Source organism: Notothenia rossii, assembly GCF_949606895.1.
Source record: "Notothenia rossii genome assembly, chromosome: 6".
Taxonomy (NCBI): Eukaryota; Metazoa; Chordata; class Actinopteri; order Perciformes; family Nototheniidae; genus Notothenia; species Notothenia rossii.
Window position 1 is genome coordinate 74521195 of NC_136909.1, and position 17337 is coordinate 74538531.

Here is a 17337-nt window from a genome sequence, read left to right on the forward strand (position 1 = left end):
CTCATTCAGCCAGTAGATGTCCTCATATCCCTGTACATTTTCCCTGAAAAACTGTAAAGTGACTTCTTATCTAATTTCTAACTATTTTAGTTTTACCATGGTCACAGTATAACAAATGTTGACATTACACTGTTGATTTATTTTGTGAAGAGGCTTATTTCATCACTCCACTCCTCACACTGTAATGCTGCAGTCACAAGCTAAGTGGTGACTTACACAAACTAATTTCTACTGCAAGATACTAGACTTTTAATCCAGGAAAACATTCATGACCGAAGTAAAAGAGGTGGCACATCATTAAAGTGGCAAATGTCCGTAACGCATTGTGTTTTTTTAAATAAATTGTATTCTCTGATTGTTATTTAATTTGTTTAACCAGAGGCCTTCCTTAGTGTTTAGTCCCAGCAATTAATTTCTATGCCTGTTCCCAAACTGTTTTAATTATCATCCTTTATAATTAAGAAGGGTCAATGGAAGACTCATCCTCATGGCAAGAATTGTAAGCAGTTCAACGAAACAGTTCACAGTTGTTGTTTAGAGTAAAGAGTTAAGATATTTTGTAAGTGTAAATAAACTTACCATCATTTAAACGAATATTTGTTTCTATTTATTCTCCCTTTAATAATCAGCAGGCCCTTAAGCAATCAATAGAATCAACTAATTAATCACAGTTTTAACACAGACACACACTCAGATTGCCACAAGAGGCAAGTAAAGGGATTAAAGATTGAATTTATAAAATGGATCAACAATGTACAGTGATCAGGAATACAAGAATACAAGCACCTTTCCACATATGTACACAGAAAACACACTTGTTGTCTATTTTTAAAGCACAAGTTGGATATAAAGGCCCATATACACCGGCCCGAAATCGGCAGTAAATGGGAGTCGGGCCGAACATGAGCGTGGGTACGCCCTATTCGGAGTGGTGTGCGCCGCACCGTCTGGTCTTTTCTGCCGACCTGACGCCTTTTCTTGCCGATTCAACATGTATAAGTAGGCTATAACATGTTGAATCGGCGTCGAGAACAGAACACCACCGAAAGTCGGACAAAGGGATAACACTGATTGGCTGTTCAGCTAGCGAATCAGTGCATGAGAAGCGTTAACGGAAGTGAGGGAGGTAAACAAATGATTTAAAATGGAAGATGGAACACACACGGACGGCTATTTCACCTCATCGGTTTATAGAGCTCCTGTTCGTTCATGTTTTCAATGGACGAGAGTGAAAATGGAAAGAAAAACGCTATTTGTTGTTTGTTTATATCACGGAGTCTGTTCTTCTTCTCTGTTTTCCGGTTGTTGCCTCTTTTGAATGATGAATACACACTGCCGCCGCCTGCTGGTAAGGAGAGTTATTGCCACTCACGCATACGCAGTTCATACGTGTTCGCCTCGGATTTGCGGTGTGTTCCAGTGCGCGAAGTCGGCAAATACGCAGGAGAGTCCGGCGACGCAACAGTCGGTGTCGGCGTCGGCGACGTCTCAGGTGACTGGCCGGTGTATCTGGGCCTTAAAACTCAGGAAAGCACAAGTTAAACTGCATAGAGTTATGAATCATACTGAAGTGATTTAAATCTGCAGCACATTTCCAACATTTTTGAAACAAATCAGAGAAGTCCAGCCATTAGTCTTCCTCTTGGAGCTTTGTTTGAGGTAGACAGGCTCAATCCAGGCAAAGCATGTTAGGAATGTGACCAAAAAGGGGCTCAGAAATGTTTTCAGATTTATTTTTAGATAACATGTTACGTCACATAAGGGAAAGAACAGCTTTGATAATCCCATTCATTTCCCTCAGAACATACGGGTTCACCCCAAGAGACTGCCGTGCTTCACCCCTTGCTCTCTCTCTCTCTCTCTCTCTCTCTCTCTCTCTCTCTCTCTCTCTCTCTCTCTCTCTCTCTCTCTCTCTCTCTCTCTCTCTCTCTCTCTCTCTCACACACACACACACACACACACACACACACACACACACACACACACACACACACACACACACACACACACACACACACACACACACACACACACACACACACACACACACACACAGGGGCGCCGTAAGGGGGCGAAAAGTTAGGACGATTCTAAGGGCCCGTGACTGACAGGGGCCCCAAAATGTTCAGAACATTAGGAAAAAAAATGTAAGTAAACTTTCATCAATCCTCAATAATTAACATTAATAGAACGTTATATTGATAAATTACTCGCTAAACTTACGATTAATTTAACTTATTTTCTTCCAAAAGTTAATTACCCAAAGCCTCTGTGCACCCCCTTCTATTTACATGTAATGGTTTGGTCCTGCCTCCAAACGCGTGCAGCACCAGCACTTGCAGAGAATGAAAGTATGTGAGGAGGTATGCTAGTACTTAGCCTAAATACGTGTGTTGTACCATGTTTCAACAACCAACAAAGTCAGGCTCTAAGAAAAGAAGAGAAAGGAGAGAAAGACAAGAGATATCTTTACAGAAAATTCAGAGGTCTTTAATTTCACTGCTCTTTTAGCTGACATTTAAAAGGTATGGTAGGTAATTGACTTCAGAAACGCTTTTTGTTATATTCCATGGAATGCTCTTAACATCCTGATAGCAATGAATATATTAAATGCTTTGACAATAAATACATACAAAAATGTCCTCTGTGTAAGCCGTGGCGCTGTAAAAAGCACGACCAATCATCTGAGCCGGCCCGGCTAAAATGAATGGATGGCCTACCTGCCTGTCAGCCTTCCATCTGTGCACAAACTTATCTCGTGCCCTCATTGGTCATGTGCGCTTTCGTGTGTGTTGGAGGAGGGGCTCTGTAAGGAACTCTGAAGGAAGGGGCAGATTTTTTTCGGTTGTGTATTTTCAAATTCTCGCGCACTCGAGCTGGTTTCTCCATTCTTACCTACCCTACCTTTAATAAATGCAGGCACATTTTTAGCGCCTATTCATACTAAATCAGTTGTCCCTCCACCTGGTGCCAGGTCCAACAGATCCATCTTTAGGCTCAGCAGCCCTGTCCCCCCAAAAGGCTGAACCTGAACCAGCTTTTCTTCAAACTGAAGGAGGTGAGCAGCATTGTTGAATGACATGCCACTTAACATATCTGAAGGGAGACTGGAATACAATATAACAAAAAGCTAACATCTAATTTAAATTATACATTTCAAACAAAGTATTTTCCCACATAGCCAATGAACTATATAAAACAAAAAACTGCTTTTAGTCTATTTAGGATGATGGACAGTTTGAAGCATTGAGTGATCAGTCTGTAAACAAAATGTTGATCACGGCGCCCCTACACACACACACACACACACACACACACACACACACACACACACACACACACACACACACACACACACACACACACACACACAGTACTGTACACAGGAGCAATTTGGGGTGAAGTGTCTTGCCCGGGCACGCACGCACGCACGCACGCACACACACACACACACACACACACACACACACCATACACCATACAACCACAGCTAACTTTGTTGAGTTGTTTTGCCCTATTCCCATCTTTTTTTTTGGGGGGGAGAGCTTTCTGTTTTTAGTTCTGTGTCCTCTCTACTGGTGTCAAGGGCGGAGTCAGCACCGTCCTCATAACTGGATTGGCTGTGTTAGGGGATCAACATTTTTGCTGTTTTCCCAGTGATTCTGCTCTGATCTGGTTTGAAAGTAGCTCAGGAGATTCAAGATCACCATATAATCTTTTGCAGTTGCCAAAGTATTACTTTTGAACAGCCGTACAAAATCCTAAACCGCTGCCACCAAATGCACACAAAAATGAACCTTGTGAACCTGGATTATTATAATTTTTTATACCCGAAACTGAAATGTTTAAATGTATGGAAGGTATAGATTAGCTAAAGCTTCATAAAATATCAACAAGTTGCCTGCTGTAGCAGATAGACAGAAAGCAGGACGGACTATATATAATTATATGTCTAAAGGCCCACACCAATAAAAGTACACATGGCAGAGAAGAATAAAAGTTCTAATTTTAAGGAAGAATTATGAAATCTGTATGAATATTTCTTACGATTTAATCAGTTAAAAAAAGGACAGTGAACAAAGAACGTATAGGAACTGAGAGAGAAAGGAAGAAGATAACAGGAAAGGAAGAAGGAGAGTTAAAAGGAAGGAATGTAATGGGCTTATTTTTCACCTTGTATTCATTATTTTTGGGGATATAATGTCAATATTTTCGTCAGGACTGAAATATCTTTGCAATGAGGTTTAGCACACACATTCATGTTTAGAAAGGGATACATTTTTGAATGTATCCAATATTCTTGCTCTACGAAACACATGCAAAACTAATAACCTATCCAAAACTTTGTTGCAATAAACAAGCCTGGTAAACAGCATGTTGGTATTGTCATAGTCAGCATGTTAGCATTCAGACATTGGCATTAAGCTGAGCCGTAGCCTCGCTGAGCCGAGAGCATGATAAGTGATACAGTATTTTAGGATTGTTTTATGTTAATGTGTAATCCTCCATTACAAAAAAAACAGTTCCACCATCAGATAATTACAGTAGCTTACAGAACAGTTATTATTATAGTACAACTTTTTTTATAGATAGTTACTTTTCCAACTCATCAATGTATGAGCATGCAGTTTGAGTGTAGAGGACATTGTAAAGCAAACGAGAGGAGGGATTTTAAGTCAAATATTTGAAGCATTTATACAGTAAATGGCCTGTATGGAATCTCAACAGTTTACCATATATGGAAATGGGGAGCAATAAAGAATTACTCTACATTTGAAAAATACAGTGAATTGATAGAATCATTCATTCATGGATTAAAAGCAACATCATCCCCATGCGTGAAATCTATTCATTTAATTTAATCAAAACATAGTGCAGCTACTGCCAATGCTGACTGGGGAGTTTCATAATTGAGAGGAGGATTGCATGTGAATATAAAATCCCTTCATACAGTACACACAGAAATGCCACATTTAGTCTTAGAAGCGATAAGAAAACTGCACCTCCACGCATCTGATAGAAAGGAAACAGTGAGCAGCATGTAACAGGTTTTTGAATGGACTTTTTCATTCAATGAAATAATCCTAACATCATGAATCTAGAGGTAATATAGATAGGAGATACTGTACCCTATGTGCGCGTGTGTGTGTGTGTGTGTGTGTGTGTGTGTGTGTGTGTGTGTGTGTGTGTGTGTGTGTGTGTGTGTGTGTGTGTGTGTGTGTGTGTGTGTGTGTGTGTGTGTGTGTGTGTGTGTGTGTGTGTGTGTGTGTGTGTGTGTGTGTGTGTGTGTGTGTGTGTGTGTGTGTGTGTGTGTGCGTGCGTATGTAAGTGTGTGTTATTCAGGTTGTGAGTAGTGTAAAGTGCTCACAATGTTGTCCACCCTACACTGGTCAAAGTGAGCTGTTTAACGAATTGAAACAGTGATTTCTAAAGGGCAGTGACGCACAGCTCCGCTTTAATCCAGATTACACTGAAACACTAATCCTGTAAAAATACTGTTTCTTTAAAACAAATATGTTTTTCACCCTAATACGTAATGTCTCCGGTGTGTATTTGATTGCTGTATTCAGCTTGGACTTGTATACAATGTTGTTACATGTCTATTTGTCATGTAAATCAGGCTGTGTAGAAACGGTGTGATTTCTCAAGTTCAATGAATTGATTGGAGGAGCAGCTGTGGTCAGCATTATCATTGATTGTGCTCAACAAGATCATGTGTGTTGGTGTGTGCAGCCGTATGTGTCCGGGGTTATATAACCGGCTCCACATCTGACAGTGACTCTGTGGTGCATCCGATGCACCGGACTGACATTTCACTTTGTTTTTTGTGCTTAGCACAGCCTGAGGTCTATCAGGAGGTGTTGGAGACAGAGTCTGAGTCTGACAGAGATGGTGATTCAAAGGGACCAGTGTTGATTTGGCTAAAAATGATACGCTCCAGGTTGAAGGCCTGACTCTTGTTGGTTCCACCTCTCATTGAGCAGCAAAAAGGATTCTGCACACAAGTAGAATGAAGCTGCTTTGTGAAAATGAGAGCTGCAATGCTGTTGTTTTTTAACTTTCATACATATTTGCTTTCTAAACTTACATCTTTTTAAATGTAGCATACACATTGCGTGTTAAGTCATCTTTCTGAGGGCAGAAAGTTGTCGTTTCCTATTATTGATAATTATAAAACATAACTGAGATAAATCAAAAGAACATTTTGTAAATAATGACTTACCCATCTGTTGATTAGAGTTTAGCATGCTAAACTATGATTCCAAACATCACACCTCCTAAGCTAATTAGCAGGCTACTCTATTGATGTCAGATTAAGAACAGCCTCAGCATGAGCCGCGTGTAAAGACTGTGGGGCTTGTTTGAAATAGAAAAAAGGATTAATTCCTTGCTTTTGTAGTTTATTTTAATTCAACATAACAAAACTCAAGCAAACATTTATACTTTTGTTTTTAGGATTGTGTGACTCACCAAGTGGGCAAGAACATCTTTTCAAATGATCAAATTTAAAACACAAAGAGAATGAAACAAACCTAAAACCAAATACTAAACACATATTAAACCACAGAAATGTCAAATGTCAAATCATAGAAAATCAATGATATTGTTCTTTTAAAAAATAAAAATAAAATACAAGATAGAGTTTGCAGCCCCGATCTGAAATGTCTAGCTTTATTCTCAAAGTGGATAACTAAACATGCTCTTTATCCAACTGCCTTTAGTTCATCCAGCACCAGCCGTTTAACAGTAGGGTAATACAGCGTAAAATTACATTAGCTCAAAGCGTTACATTAGCTCAAAGCGTTACATTAGCTCAAAACATTACATTAGCTCAAAAGTTAACCGCATTTTATTTACTCCCAGGGTCACTTGATTCAATTTATCTACGATTGAGGATTCACTTTCTTATGTCGAGGTTGATGCAGGGAAAAAGTATTCAAAATCACATGATCTGTGGCTTATTTCTGATTGGTGCTACTGGTATTATCTTGGGTTGCAACCACCCTTATCTGCGTCTTAACCATTTTCAGTTGTTTTCTCCCTCATTGCTCAGGAGATTCATATAACTTTCTGTTTCTTTGGAACAGTCTTCACTCACTGTGATGTTCTCTTTCTCCTGCACTCGTGGTCATGGTGCTGTGTAATCCTTTCAAAATCCCATATGAAAACTTCATCGGTTGACCAGACATAATCCTCAGTGGACTCTAAGTACCTGAATATGTTTGATTGTAAGAGAGGGAGAAAAAAAACCCCGCTAACTGTGGTCTGCTGCCAGACATTGGGATTGAAACTATATTATAATCCAGCAGTAGACGTAAATCTCTGGCCATGTGCGGTTTAAATAATTAATCTGTGAGCATCATCTATGACGTGGAAAAATCACCATTCAATAAACCAAAGAGAGAAAGGAAAGAGAAAGGAGAGGAAGAAAGTAATGCATTAACTTTTCTGATTCTTTATTGCATAATGTTCCTAGAATCTCTAAAAGTCCCCTTATGTTTGCCCAGCTGATCATGTTGGCCTGCAGCGGTTTAGGAAGTGGGTTCAAAGTAACTCTTCCCAGCAGATGACAGCTCCATATGTCCATCAGTGTCTGGGGACTTGGATGTCCCTGTCGTAAAGGGTCTGATGGAAGTTTTATATTGATTATAATGACAATAATCTGCTCATGGCGGATGCGTGAAGCACATGTAATCCTTTTTTCAAGAGGGTTACGTGACATCTGAAGTGTCTAATCCGTGAAGTTCTCCCTGCAGATGACTGAATTAGCTGGAACAAATGAGAGTGATGCTGATGACAACAGGGCTGCTGTACATCTCTGCTTTATTACGCAACAACCTGCTCCACTAACAGGCTGGCGTCAATTAATCTGCTTAGAAACCCCAACTGGGGCTTCTACTGTATGTTGTGACCTCTGGGTGTTATCTTTATTGTGCTGGTGGAAAGTCTATGTAATTGCACGGACACACGTTCAGTGGTGGAAAAAAACCCTCTTTAATCAGGCAAAAGTAGTACAAAAACACTATGTTGCAAGTATGTTTAATTCATTCAAACCGTACTGTTACTCAAGTCAATAAATAATTAAGTAAAAATATAAAAACAGGATGAAAGTACTCAATAGACAGAATGACCATTGTAAAATACTCTATGTACAGATTGGCCCTTGTATAGATATACATACAGCCAATACCTTCCAGCGCTGCTCGCAATATCATTTTAACTGCCGCTGTGGGTGTTTTAATGCCCTAACTTGTTTATTAATGGTGGGTTTAATACGTTTTCACTCATTATAATACATTAAAAAAAACACAAAAAGACAATTAGTCCAGACCTCCTTTATTATTAATAATCAAATAATTCCTTGATATTTGACATTTTGTTTTTTTATTTTAGGTTAATCACAGATCACTTCTGGTCTTCTTTAAACAGCAATTGGGGGAAATAAGAAAAATGAAACATTGAACAGTGTATACTATTGTCTATCTGGGCTCCTAACATCTGGTGATCACCACTAACAATGAGGATTTCAAAGGACGACCCTCTTACAATCAGCCATTTTTCCTTTAGTGGGAGAGTTCAGTTGTGAATGGGCTTGTTTGTGCTTCTGAGCATTTAAATGATGATGTGTCATTATATAGCAAGTATCCATATGGTGAAAAGATGTCCACCTACTTAAGTTCTTAACACATTTTTATAAGTTTGTCATATGTTGCCGACACTCCTTATTACCCCATCACAAACAACACATACTGAATTAAAACAAAATCACTGGAGTGGAACACTTGGTTTTTGAAACCTACTGTAGTACTATTGGTTATATGATAACCAGTATGTTATTGAGTTGTGTCTAATACTGTGGTGAAACAATACATTTCAAATAAATATTTAAGTAATGTTTTTTTTAGGATAAGGTCTAAAAGGAAACATCATATGTGAAAGAAAACATTGTTTGTAGTTACTATTATTTATGATTTGAAATGTAATATATAAATTAAATACTGTCCTTATTCTCAAGCATAGAAGGGATTTCAATAACATGAAGGAGCCCCCATAGATTATTCAATTTTAGTTCTGAATCTAAACCAGACTCCTCCTATTTCTCAATTTAAGTGTTACGCAGAAATGTAAATCTGCGGGCCAGAAGCATGTCCAGTTAATCTAAAACCATCTACTAATCTCCAACTGGTTGTGGGGGCTGTGTATTGAAGAATGGTCCTCTTGTTTAGAGGATTAGTGCAGTTCTACTCTGGATACAAAGGTCACTCGCGACCGCACATCGCATGACGAGAGTGGCAGGCACACATTTTCAAATTTCATTGACAGTTGCAATAAACAAGGAAAGACGTCTTCCTGTCTGTCAGGCCCAGAGAGGTGAAAGATTCATAAATCGGACACACACTGTGTTAGCTGTCTATTTAGTTTGAAGCTCCTTAGATAACCCTCTTTATATTTTAAATCAATTATTAGAATATATGTTCATCCCAAATGACGTCAGTGTTAGAGAATTTGTTAAAAGGAACCCATTATGAAAATCATCCGTATCTAATAAGAGAAATCAAACTAAATCACACATTTACCAGAGAAAAACTGAACAATTGTGTGTTTGTAACAGAAATAGCCATGTTCCGTTAACATACTACAAAGAAATCATTCTTCACTTAGAAGTCCTTCTTCAAGTATCTCACAATATGTGTATTTATTTTTCCTTAATAGGCCAATTCACATATTCGGTTGACAAAATGTAAATAACACTACTGTAGGAACAAAGGACAACTATTCCTGGAAAGAAAGGGAAAAAGGTCACCTCTGGTCAAGACACAGCACACGCACTAACACACAGAAGCATAGGTACCTATGAGAAATCCCCACGACAGTAAGTATATATTTTTACATGTTTAGTTTATTTGGACTTGTTCTCAATTTGAGGAACTTCAATCTTTTCCCCGGTGAGGAACTGCCAGATGCCTCCTCTGTAGTTCTCATTTCCCAAAGCATACAGGAAGACGTTGAAGATGGGGGAGGTCTTTGCCAGGATGGGAGCCATCTGCACAGAGAGGGGTGAGTTATCAAGTGATAAAGCAGAGCAGTTTGTTCAGCTAATTATTTAACACCACTGTGTGTAGAATCTTTATGAGTATTGTACAAAAACAAGTCTATTCCATTGGGGATTGGTCCACAATCCTTTCTGCCACTGAGGCATCTTAAAATTCTACATATTTAAGATATTTTCTATGTATGTGTGCCTCTAAAATAATTCTAGTGGATGGTCCTTACCATCCTGAGCTTGGGGGAGACCAGGTTGGCGTTCTCCACAGCGGCGTAGAAGGCCAGGACGCCATAGGGGCACCAGCACAGCAGCATGGTCTTCAGAGGAGTGTTGGGGTTGAACTACAGAGATAAAGAGAGAGTAGTAGGGATACCAATTAATGTAGTTACAAATCAACCATAAGCAGTGAAGGAGACACAAATGCCTCAAGTCATGAGGTGCAGTCACACGCCTAGGATCATGTCTGGAAGAGAAGCAGTGTCTGTGCTAAGATCACTCATGCTCAACTATAAAAAAAGAAACAGCTAGTGAGTAAAGGGGCAGTTTGCCTAATCCTAGGGTCAAGTAGTCATTATTCTGAGACCAAATCAACACATTCTGTGTAAATGTAACCCCTAACATACAGGTCTGCTTCTTAAGTAGCTTTGCAGTTGGACATTCTTTTTAACTTAATCCACACATATATGTTGTTTGAGCTCTGCTTTGAAGTTATATGATCTTTAGACTAAGTTCCATTTTCCACACACAACTTCTGGTTTTGAGTATTGACCTGAAAAGCCAGGTACAGAAGCATTTGAAGATATTTATAAAGCATCGGACACAACTTCTGACCTACAGCGACAGGCTGCTGCACCCCGCTGTCTCACGGAGAGATACCGCAGGTCCTTCCTTCCTGCAACGGTCAGACTATACAACCAGCATAGCCCCTAGTAGACACCCCCCCCTCTACACACACCACAACACAGACTATATCACCCCTTGCTGCTCAATACCAACCAACTATGTGCAATATGTGCTATATGTGCAATATATATATGCCGTTAATAACTGTGTAATAAATACCTGGCTGCTAAATCCTAAGAACTGTTACAGGATGTGTATTTTGAAAATTATGTAACTTTTGATTTTTTTTTCTATTTTTTATTATATCATAACTTAGTACTTTTTTTTAATGCATGTAACATATGTAACATTAAGCTGTCTGTGGCTCTTTTTCCTGCTGTAACTACGCACATTTCCCCTCCGTAGGACTAATAAAGGTATTCTGATTCTGAACAGGCAAGCATATGCCCCCAACTTTTCATAGCATATTGTGTGACGATATTTTCCATAAGGATATTGCTCTGGTGGAGAGCTCGGTGTCTGAGATCGGGAGCCATTGAGCATGTGATGGAAGTGTCTCCAACTCAGATGACTGTTAGTAATGGCTTTATGCAACATAAAGTGAGGCAACCTGATTCAGGCCCTGAGGAACTCCATTATTGAACTCGCCATTCACAGATACATTGTTCTTTTCACCACGCACCAGCTACTGTCCACATTCCCTATGAAGCACCCGGTCTTCCCCCTGGGAAAGTGACCTATATACACGATATCACTGCCTGCATGCTGCCCATTCACTGTCTGTTTTGTCACTCTGAATATACCCACAGGAGGAAGTGGCTTCCCATGCTTACACCAGAAAGAGATGGAATAGATGTCAGTGTTGGTTTGTGAAAATATTGAGAAATCACAAGTTCTCAAAGTCCAAAGTGAAATATTTAAAATGATTGTTTGTTCTAAACAATAGTGCAATATTTCAAATTATTCAAATATAAATGAAAGGTTTTTCTGTTTTATGAACCTTATATATGTGATGTCTTAGCGTTAAAAGATTTTTGCTAATCAATGTCCTGTCAACTGACTAGTTTTAGCTGTAAGTGTTTATACTTTTGGTTAGTTTAATTAAAAGAAGAATATATTATATAAGCTTTTTGTATGTTTAAACGATTGTAAAATAAACTCAAGCTTTCCAATAAATACGGGGGAGAAGATAGAAGTGGCTAACAAGTTAAATAACTAACATTGCACTTAAGTCCACCACTGCCAATGTAAGCTTTCAAAGCAGAAATAATCTTTATCTTAATTGTGTATTTGTTACGAATTCTCTGTTACTTAAAACTACTATTGTCTTGGATTTATAGTCTTTTCTAAATTCCTCTGCATCAAGCATGCGTTTAAAATCAATTTCGGAGCAAGTAAAGCAAACCAGTCTGCCTCCATTCTGAAAATATGTTCTTAAGTTGTTGGAGTGGATTAAGTCTGTTTTTGGTTGTTGTTGTTTTTTAACTTACCCTGGGGTTGCCAGTCTTCTTGAATTTCTGTGCAATGGCCTGGTAAGAGGACATGACAACAAACACCTGGATAGCCATGTTAAAGATGGACATTGGGATCAAGTAGGACACGTAGTTTCTGTTGAGATAAAAATGAACAACAGTTGTCAAATCTGTATAAACTGCTCCCAGTGAGGGACAGACAATGCATTGACATCTATTTGAATTGTGTTTTCATTGTGAAGAGTGTGTGCGTGTGTGTGTGTGTGTGTGTGTGTGTGTGTGTGTGTGTGTGTGTGTGTGTGTGTGTGTGTGTGTGTGTGTGTGTGTGTGTGTGTGTGTGTGTGTGTGTGTGTGTGTGTGTGTGTGTGTGTGTGTGTGTGTGTGTGTGTGTGTGTGTGTGTGTGTGTGTGTGTGTGTGTACAACACCTGTCTCCCTTGGTATAGTCCAGAGTGCAGCAGGTCCTAAGGGGCTCGTAGTCGTACTCTCCCCATCCGATGAGGGGCATAGCGGCCCAGAAGGCAGTGAAGAGCCAGACGAACACAGCCAGAGTGATGGCGCTGCTCCACTGCAGCTTTGTCCCTGATAAGAACAGGATCACAATCATCAGTTTCTAACACCTCCAACAAAAGCCACGCCACTATAAAAGTGATTTCCTTTTATGTGGTAAAACTAGTAACTAGCTTTCTAATAAGCACGGTAAATGGTGTAAACTGCTGATCATGTGCTGGGCAACATTCTCTTTCTCTTCTATTCTGCAACTAACGATGACTCAAGCATAGCAAGAGAGCAGTTTTTTTAATGTATCACCATGAAAATATATGACTTTCTTCTCAACATAAAGCCTTCCAGGTCGCAGTTTTAACACTATGTTATTATCTGTTATAACAATGTTTGTATTTTAAAAGGATATTTGTTCATTATTCCGACAGGGTGCAAGAACGGCCTGTGGCAAATTAAAAGACAACTGGCAGCTGGCCTCTTCAGAATAGAAGGAGGTCTTAAGATCAGCTGGAGACCAAGAACAATAACCCGCTCAGTGTACTTGGATGTTGTGTGCATGTGAGTGTGTGCGTGTGACTGTGTGTGTTCTTGTGTGAGAGCCTGTGCTTCAGGGGGGGAGGGAAAAAAGAATGCCATTGGCTGTAATTGTGTATTTCAGGGCAGGAAACATTGCAGATGTTGACCTACTGGTGCAGTACTGGTGGTATCTGTCCCAGGCGATGGCGGCCATGAAGTGGATGCTGGCGAGAGCTGTAAGGAAGCCATGGAAACCGTGAGTCTGGCATCCCTCAGAGCCATAAGGCCAGTACCTGGAGACAGAGGAAAGTGATGAATTCATTCGTCAAAATAATGATTTGCCAAATGTAGATACAATATGAAAACACAGACATTCATAGAAACAATGATTTATGAAAGCAGTTAATGTATTAATTGCCTTTACACAAATAATATACAATAATAGTTGTTATTATCCTTAGACCCATAGACACTGAGAGCAGCATTTAATCTCACTCTTCCAGTTTGAAAATCCCCTTCAGCTGCAGGGCACATTATGACACAGGATTTAGCCTGTATCGACCCCCCCCCCCCCCCCCTCCACTTTACACCCCTGATTGTTCCTCCCTGTATTGATTTTACAGATACGTGTACATTAATCATATTGTGGGTAGCTAGCAAGATATTATATGCACATTACATTTCATTTGGCCACATTGACTCAGACCTTGGCATCTGTTATGAAAGGGGCGGTTACATCACTCACCTCAGGAAGCTGGAGAAAGCGGCGATGCTGGCGTTCATAGAGATGCCAATATCAGCCATCGCTAAACTGAACACAAGGAAATTGCTGGGGGTCCTGAGCTCTCTCACTTTCAGGAAAGCAACGATTGTCACCGCATTTAGAAGGAAGCCCAGCATGCCTTTGGGAAAACATAAATAAACAATCATGAATGAAGGCAGTGTGTGGCGATGGATGGAAATCAATGTGCGCAGACACAGAAGTGCTTTCTGCGCAACATGCAGCACCGTGACATTTCATAAACATGCTGCTTGTAAACATCGCATTCAGGTCTTTGTTTACGGAATATACGTGAATTCTTTGCGAGTTTAGTGAAAAACAGACCCTGCCTACCACAACACTATACTATCAGTGCCCGGGTGGCGTCAGGTCCTTTCATATGTTAATGTATCACAGCGGGAGCAGGCTCACAGTATGTTGGCTCAATTCCGACACAAAACAAAATTACTCACCCTCCACCAGCAGCATGGTTCCCAGAGAGAACACATCAAAGTCGGAGAAGCCCTCTGGTAAAGGGCGAGACGAGACCATCCTGAAGCCGAATTGACACGAGTGCAGCTGTCACAGACTTTTCACTTTTTCCAACCCGGTGGTTTACGATGTGCTTCTGTTTGGCTGAAGGAGGCTGCTTTTAAAGGGGCATTTCACGTGGAAAGCATGCACTTTAATATGTAAAGCCCCCCACTCGCTTTCGCCCCAATCCGTGCTGGAATGTCTTAATGAACATAACCACACACACCGCAACCCTTAATGCGTATTTGCCCACCGCAATAGTAAAGCCCTCAATTAGTTACACAACAAGCCTTTGTGTCCTAGCGTCCCGGTGAGGATGCAGCCGCTGCTGATGTCAAAGGACTGACGACGCGTTTGAGGCAGACCACAGATCTGCGTCGCTTTAAGGAGACACAACAGGTGCCTGCAGAGCCCCAGCCCCTGCCAATCAAAGCTGCACCCACAATAAGGAAGATAACAAAACCCTCCAACCACAAACGGTTCTCTCCACTAAGAAATGACACAAATAACCCTATTATTTTCAGACTTCCATGTTCTTGCTAGAGATTGTGTTTAATTACTTTTGCCTTATAATTTCAAGCACATTCAGTTTTTATTTAATATAATGTATGTGATGTAGTTTAATTCATTATAGGTTAGTAATTCTCCATTCCCTTATTGATGACACAAAGAGACCACACAGAGGACCCATGTAAGTACTGTTGATCTGTATCTTTATTAATCCTTTGTCCCATATGGCAGGACTCTCACATGGACTAGTGGATATAAAATTGGACACGTAGGCCGTGGTTTTGTGGACATCTTTTAGTTTTTTGTAGGGAATACAACTTTTGATAGACAGACTGACCTCAAGAGATTAAAAAAAACATGGCATCAGCCTTAAAAAATAGATGACCAAAGTAATTGTCCTTTTTTAACTCAAGACACAACATGTGTCAACAGAAAGAGTTTCCTGGGCGATAAGATAAAAACATGTGACGTAAAACAAAAGGCTTCGTTCCCATTCAGATTTATGTGAATGACATGACATCCAGCCATCATCCTCAGGCTTCAATGGATTTGTCATACTTCATTGCAACACCATTGTCAGCTTTTCAGGCCATAAGGATGTAGGGGACACAATCATGACATTGTGTTGCTCAAAATGTTTCAGTCCCAGGATCAAAAATCTTGGAAATATATAAGAAAATGTGTGAAAAGTCCTTAATCATATGGAAATGCATTATGGTCAAGATCTATTTTACATATATATATATATATACATTTTTGGGCACTTTATATCCCGTTGTAAAACCAATAGCTCCCACAATCCATATGCCCTTACTTGACCCCAACATGAGTTTTGAGGCCACATGAATGCATTTTGCTATCTTTAGTTAAAATTTGCTATTTTAAATAGTCACACTAAAAGTCACACGTCATAAAATGTAATATTAAATTAAAATATAATAAAATGTGAAAGAATTGCTGAAACAAAAAAGTAAATGCAATAGTATTTGGACAGTTTTTTCATGTCCTTTTCTGCTGAAAGTGGTCGTGCACCACTTGAGCAAATTCAAAATTTCTATTTTGACAACTCTTACTTTATTTATTAAGGAATGATATTAAATGATACAACAATGTACCAAAATCCCATTAATTCAAATGCTTCTTATGAGTTCTTTTTAGATTGTTTGCACACTAAGAAGGACATTGCAGCTCAAACTAAGTCCAGTCTTCTGGTTCATACGACGTAAAGGGTGGCTTTATTCATTGGCTTCAGCAAATGAGATTAACTACTTGCAGTGCAATATGGAATTTTTCGAGCATGATTGCTCAACAACTTCAGCCTCAGTACAGACATGCACCATTGTAAAACCCTTCATAAGGAATGACCTGTGACTCAAAGGGATATAACGTATAAGAGGTTAAAGAGTGTGATCAATCTGAAATGTAGGCCAAATATCAAGGCAGTTACTCTTACTATTTCTTTTGATATATCATTACCAATCAATAGGATTTATTAATCTCTATCAACCTTTGTTGTAGTAAAGCCTTTGACCTGGGTCTGTAGTAAATAACATTCGGATGTAAAGTGGGTTCTTGCTGCCAAGTTGTTAGCACACAATAAAGGCCAGGGGTTCATCATCTCTTACGGAGTTGGCACACAGTGCTAACAAAGTGTAACACTGAATTCCCAGTGTGAAGAAATACCAGGGGAACACAGATCTTATGCCAAATAACTTATGCCGTATTTAGCAACATTGCAAAAATAAAAGCTTTTACAGTTGGAGGTATTATTCTCTCGTACTCGTAGGACTATAAGATCCGTTACTAAAGGGGAAAATCTTAAAAGCCTGTGAGTTTCTTTCCTTCAATCGGATTTAACATATTCCTTTCTATTTTTGTCTTTTTCTTTCTTCTGACACATTACGTTCATTTAGAAAAAAATCCTTTCATTGTTTTCTGTTACTGAATGCCCAGGTAAAAAATTAACTATAACTAATAAAATACTTATAACACTTATAATATATAAGATACCATCATTATGATATTACTGTGTTGCATTGTTGGAGAAGCCTGTGACCTAAGATTTTCAACGACATAATTACTCTGTAGCTTTGTTAGTTTGACAATAAAGAACCTTGAACCTTGAAAGTACCAATGTATCCATAATACATTT

At 39.4% G+C, this 17337-nt stretch overlaps 1 protein-coding gene across 1 annotated transcript; it reads right to left on the reverse strand.

The window, feature by feature from the left end:
* Nucleotides 1-8331: 8331 nt before the first annotated feature.
* Nucleotides 8332-15042, reverse strand: rgra (retinal G protein coupled receptor a). The gene is made up of 7 exons (XM_079689846.1): nt 14615-15042; nt 14127-14283; nt 13553-13674; nt 12790-12943; nt 12382-12499; nt 10276-10389; nt 8332-10045 (listed from the first exon to the last, which is right to left on the reverse strand). Exons 1-7 carry the CDS (start codon nt 14691-14693, stop codon nt 9902-9904), a joined length of 888 nt encoding a protein of 295 aa, XP_079545972.1. The 5' UTR covers nt 14694-15042; the 3' UTR covers nt 8332-9901.
* Between the last annotated feature and the right edge of the window lie 2295 nt (nt 15043-17337).

Bases quoted from the DNA above. Each gene is read 5' to 3' on its own strand.
- rgra (XM_079689846.1), bottom strand. From the start codon at position 14,693: ATGGTCTCGTCTCGCCCTTTACCAGAGGGCTTCTCCGACTTTGATGTG. The intron at 12,944-13,552 runs GTAGGTCAACAT...TGTTCTTATCAG, and splicing joins ATACCACCAGTACTGCACCA to GGACAAAGCTGCAGTGGAGC. The intron at 10,046-10,275 runs GTAAGGACCATC...CTCTCTGTGCAG, and splicing joins TCTCCCCCAAGCTCAGGATG to ATGGCTCCCATCCTGGCAAA.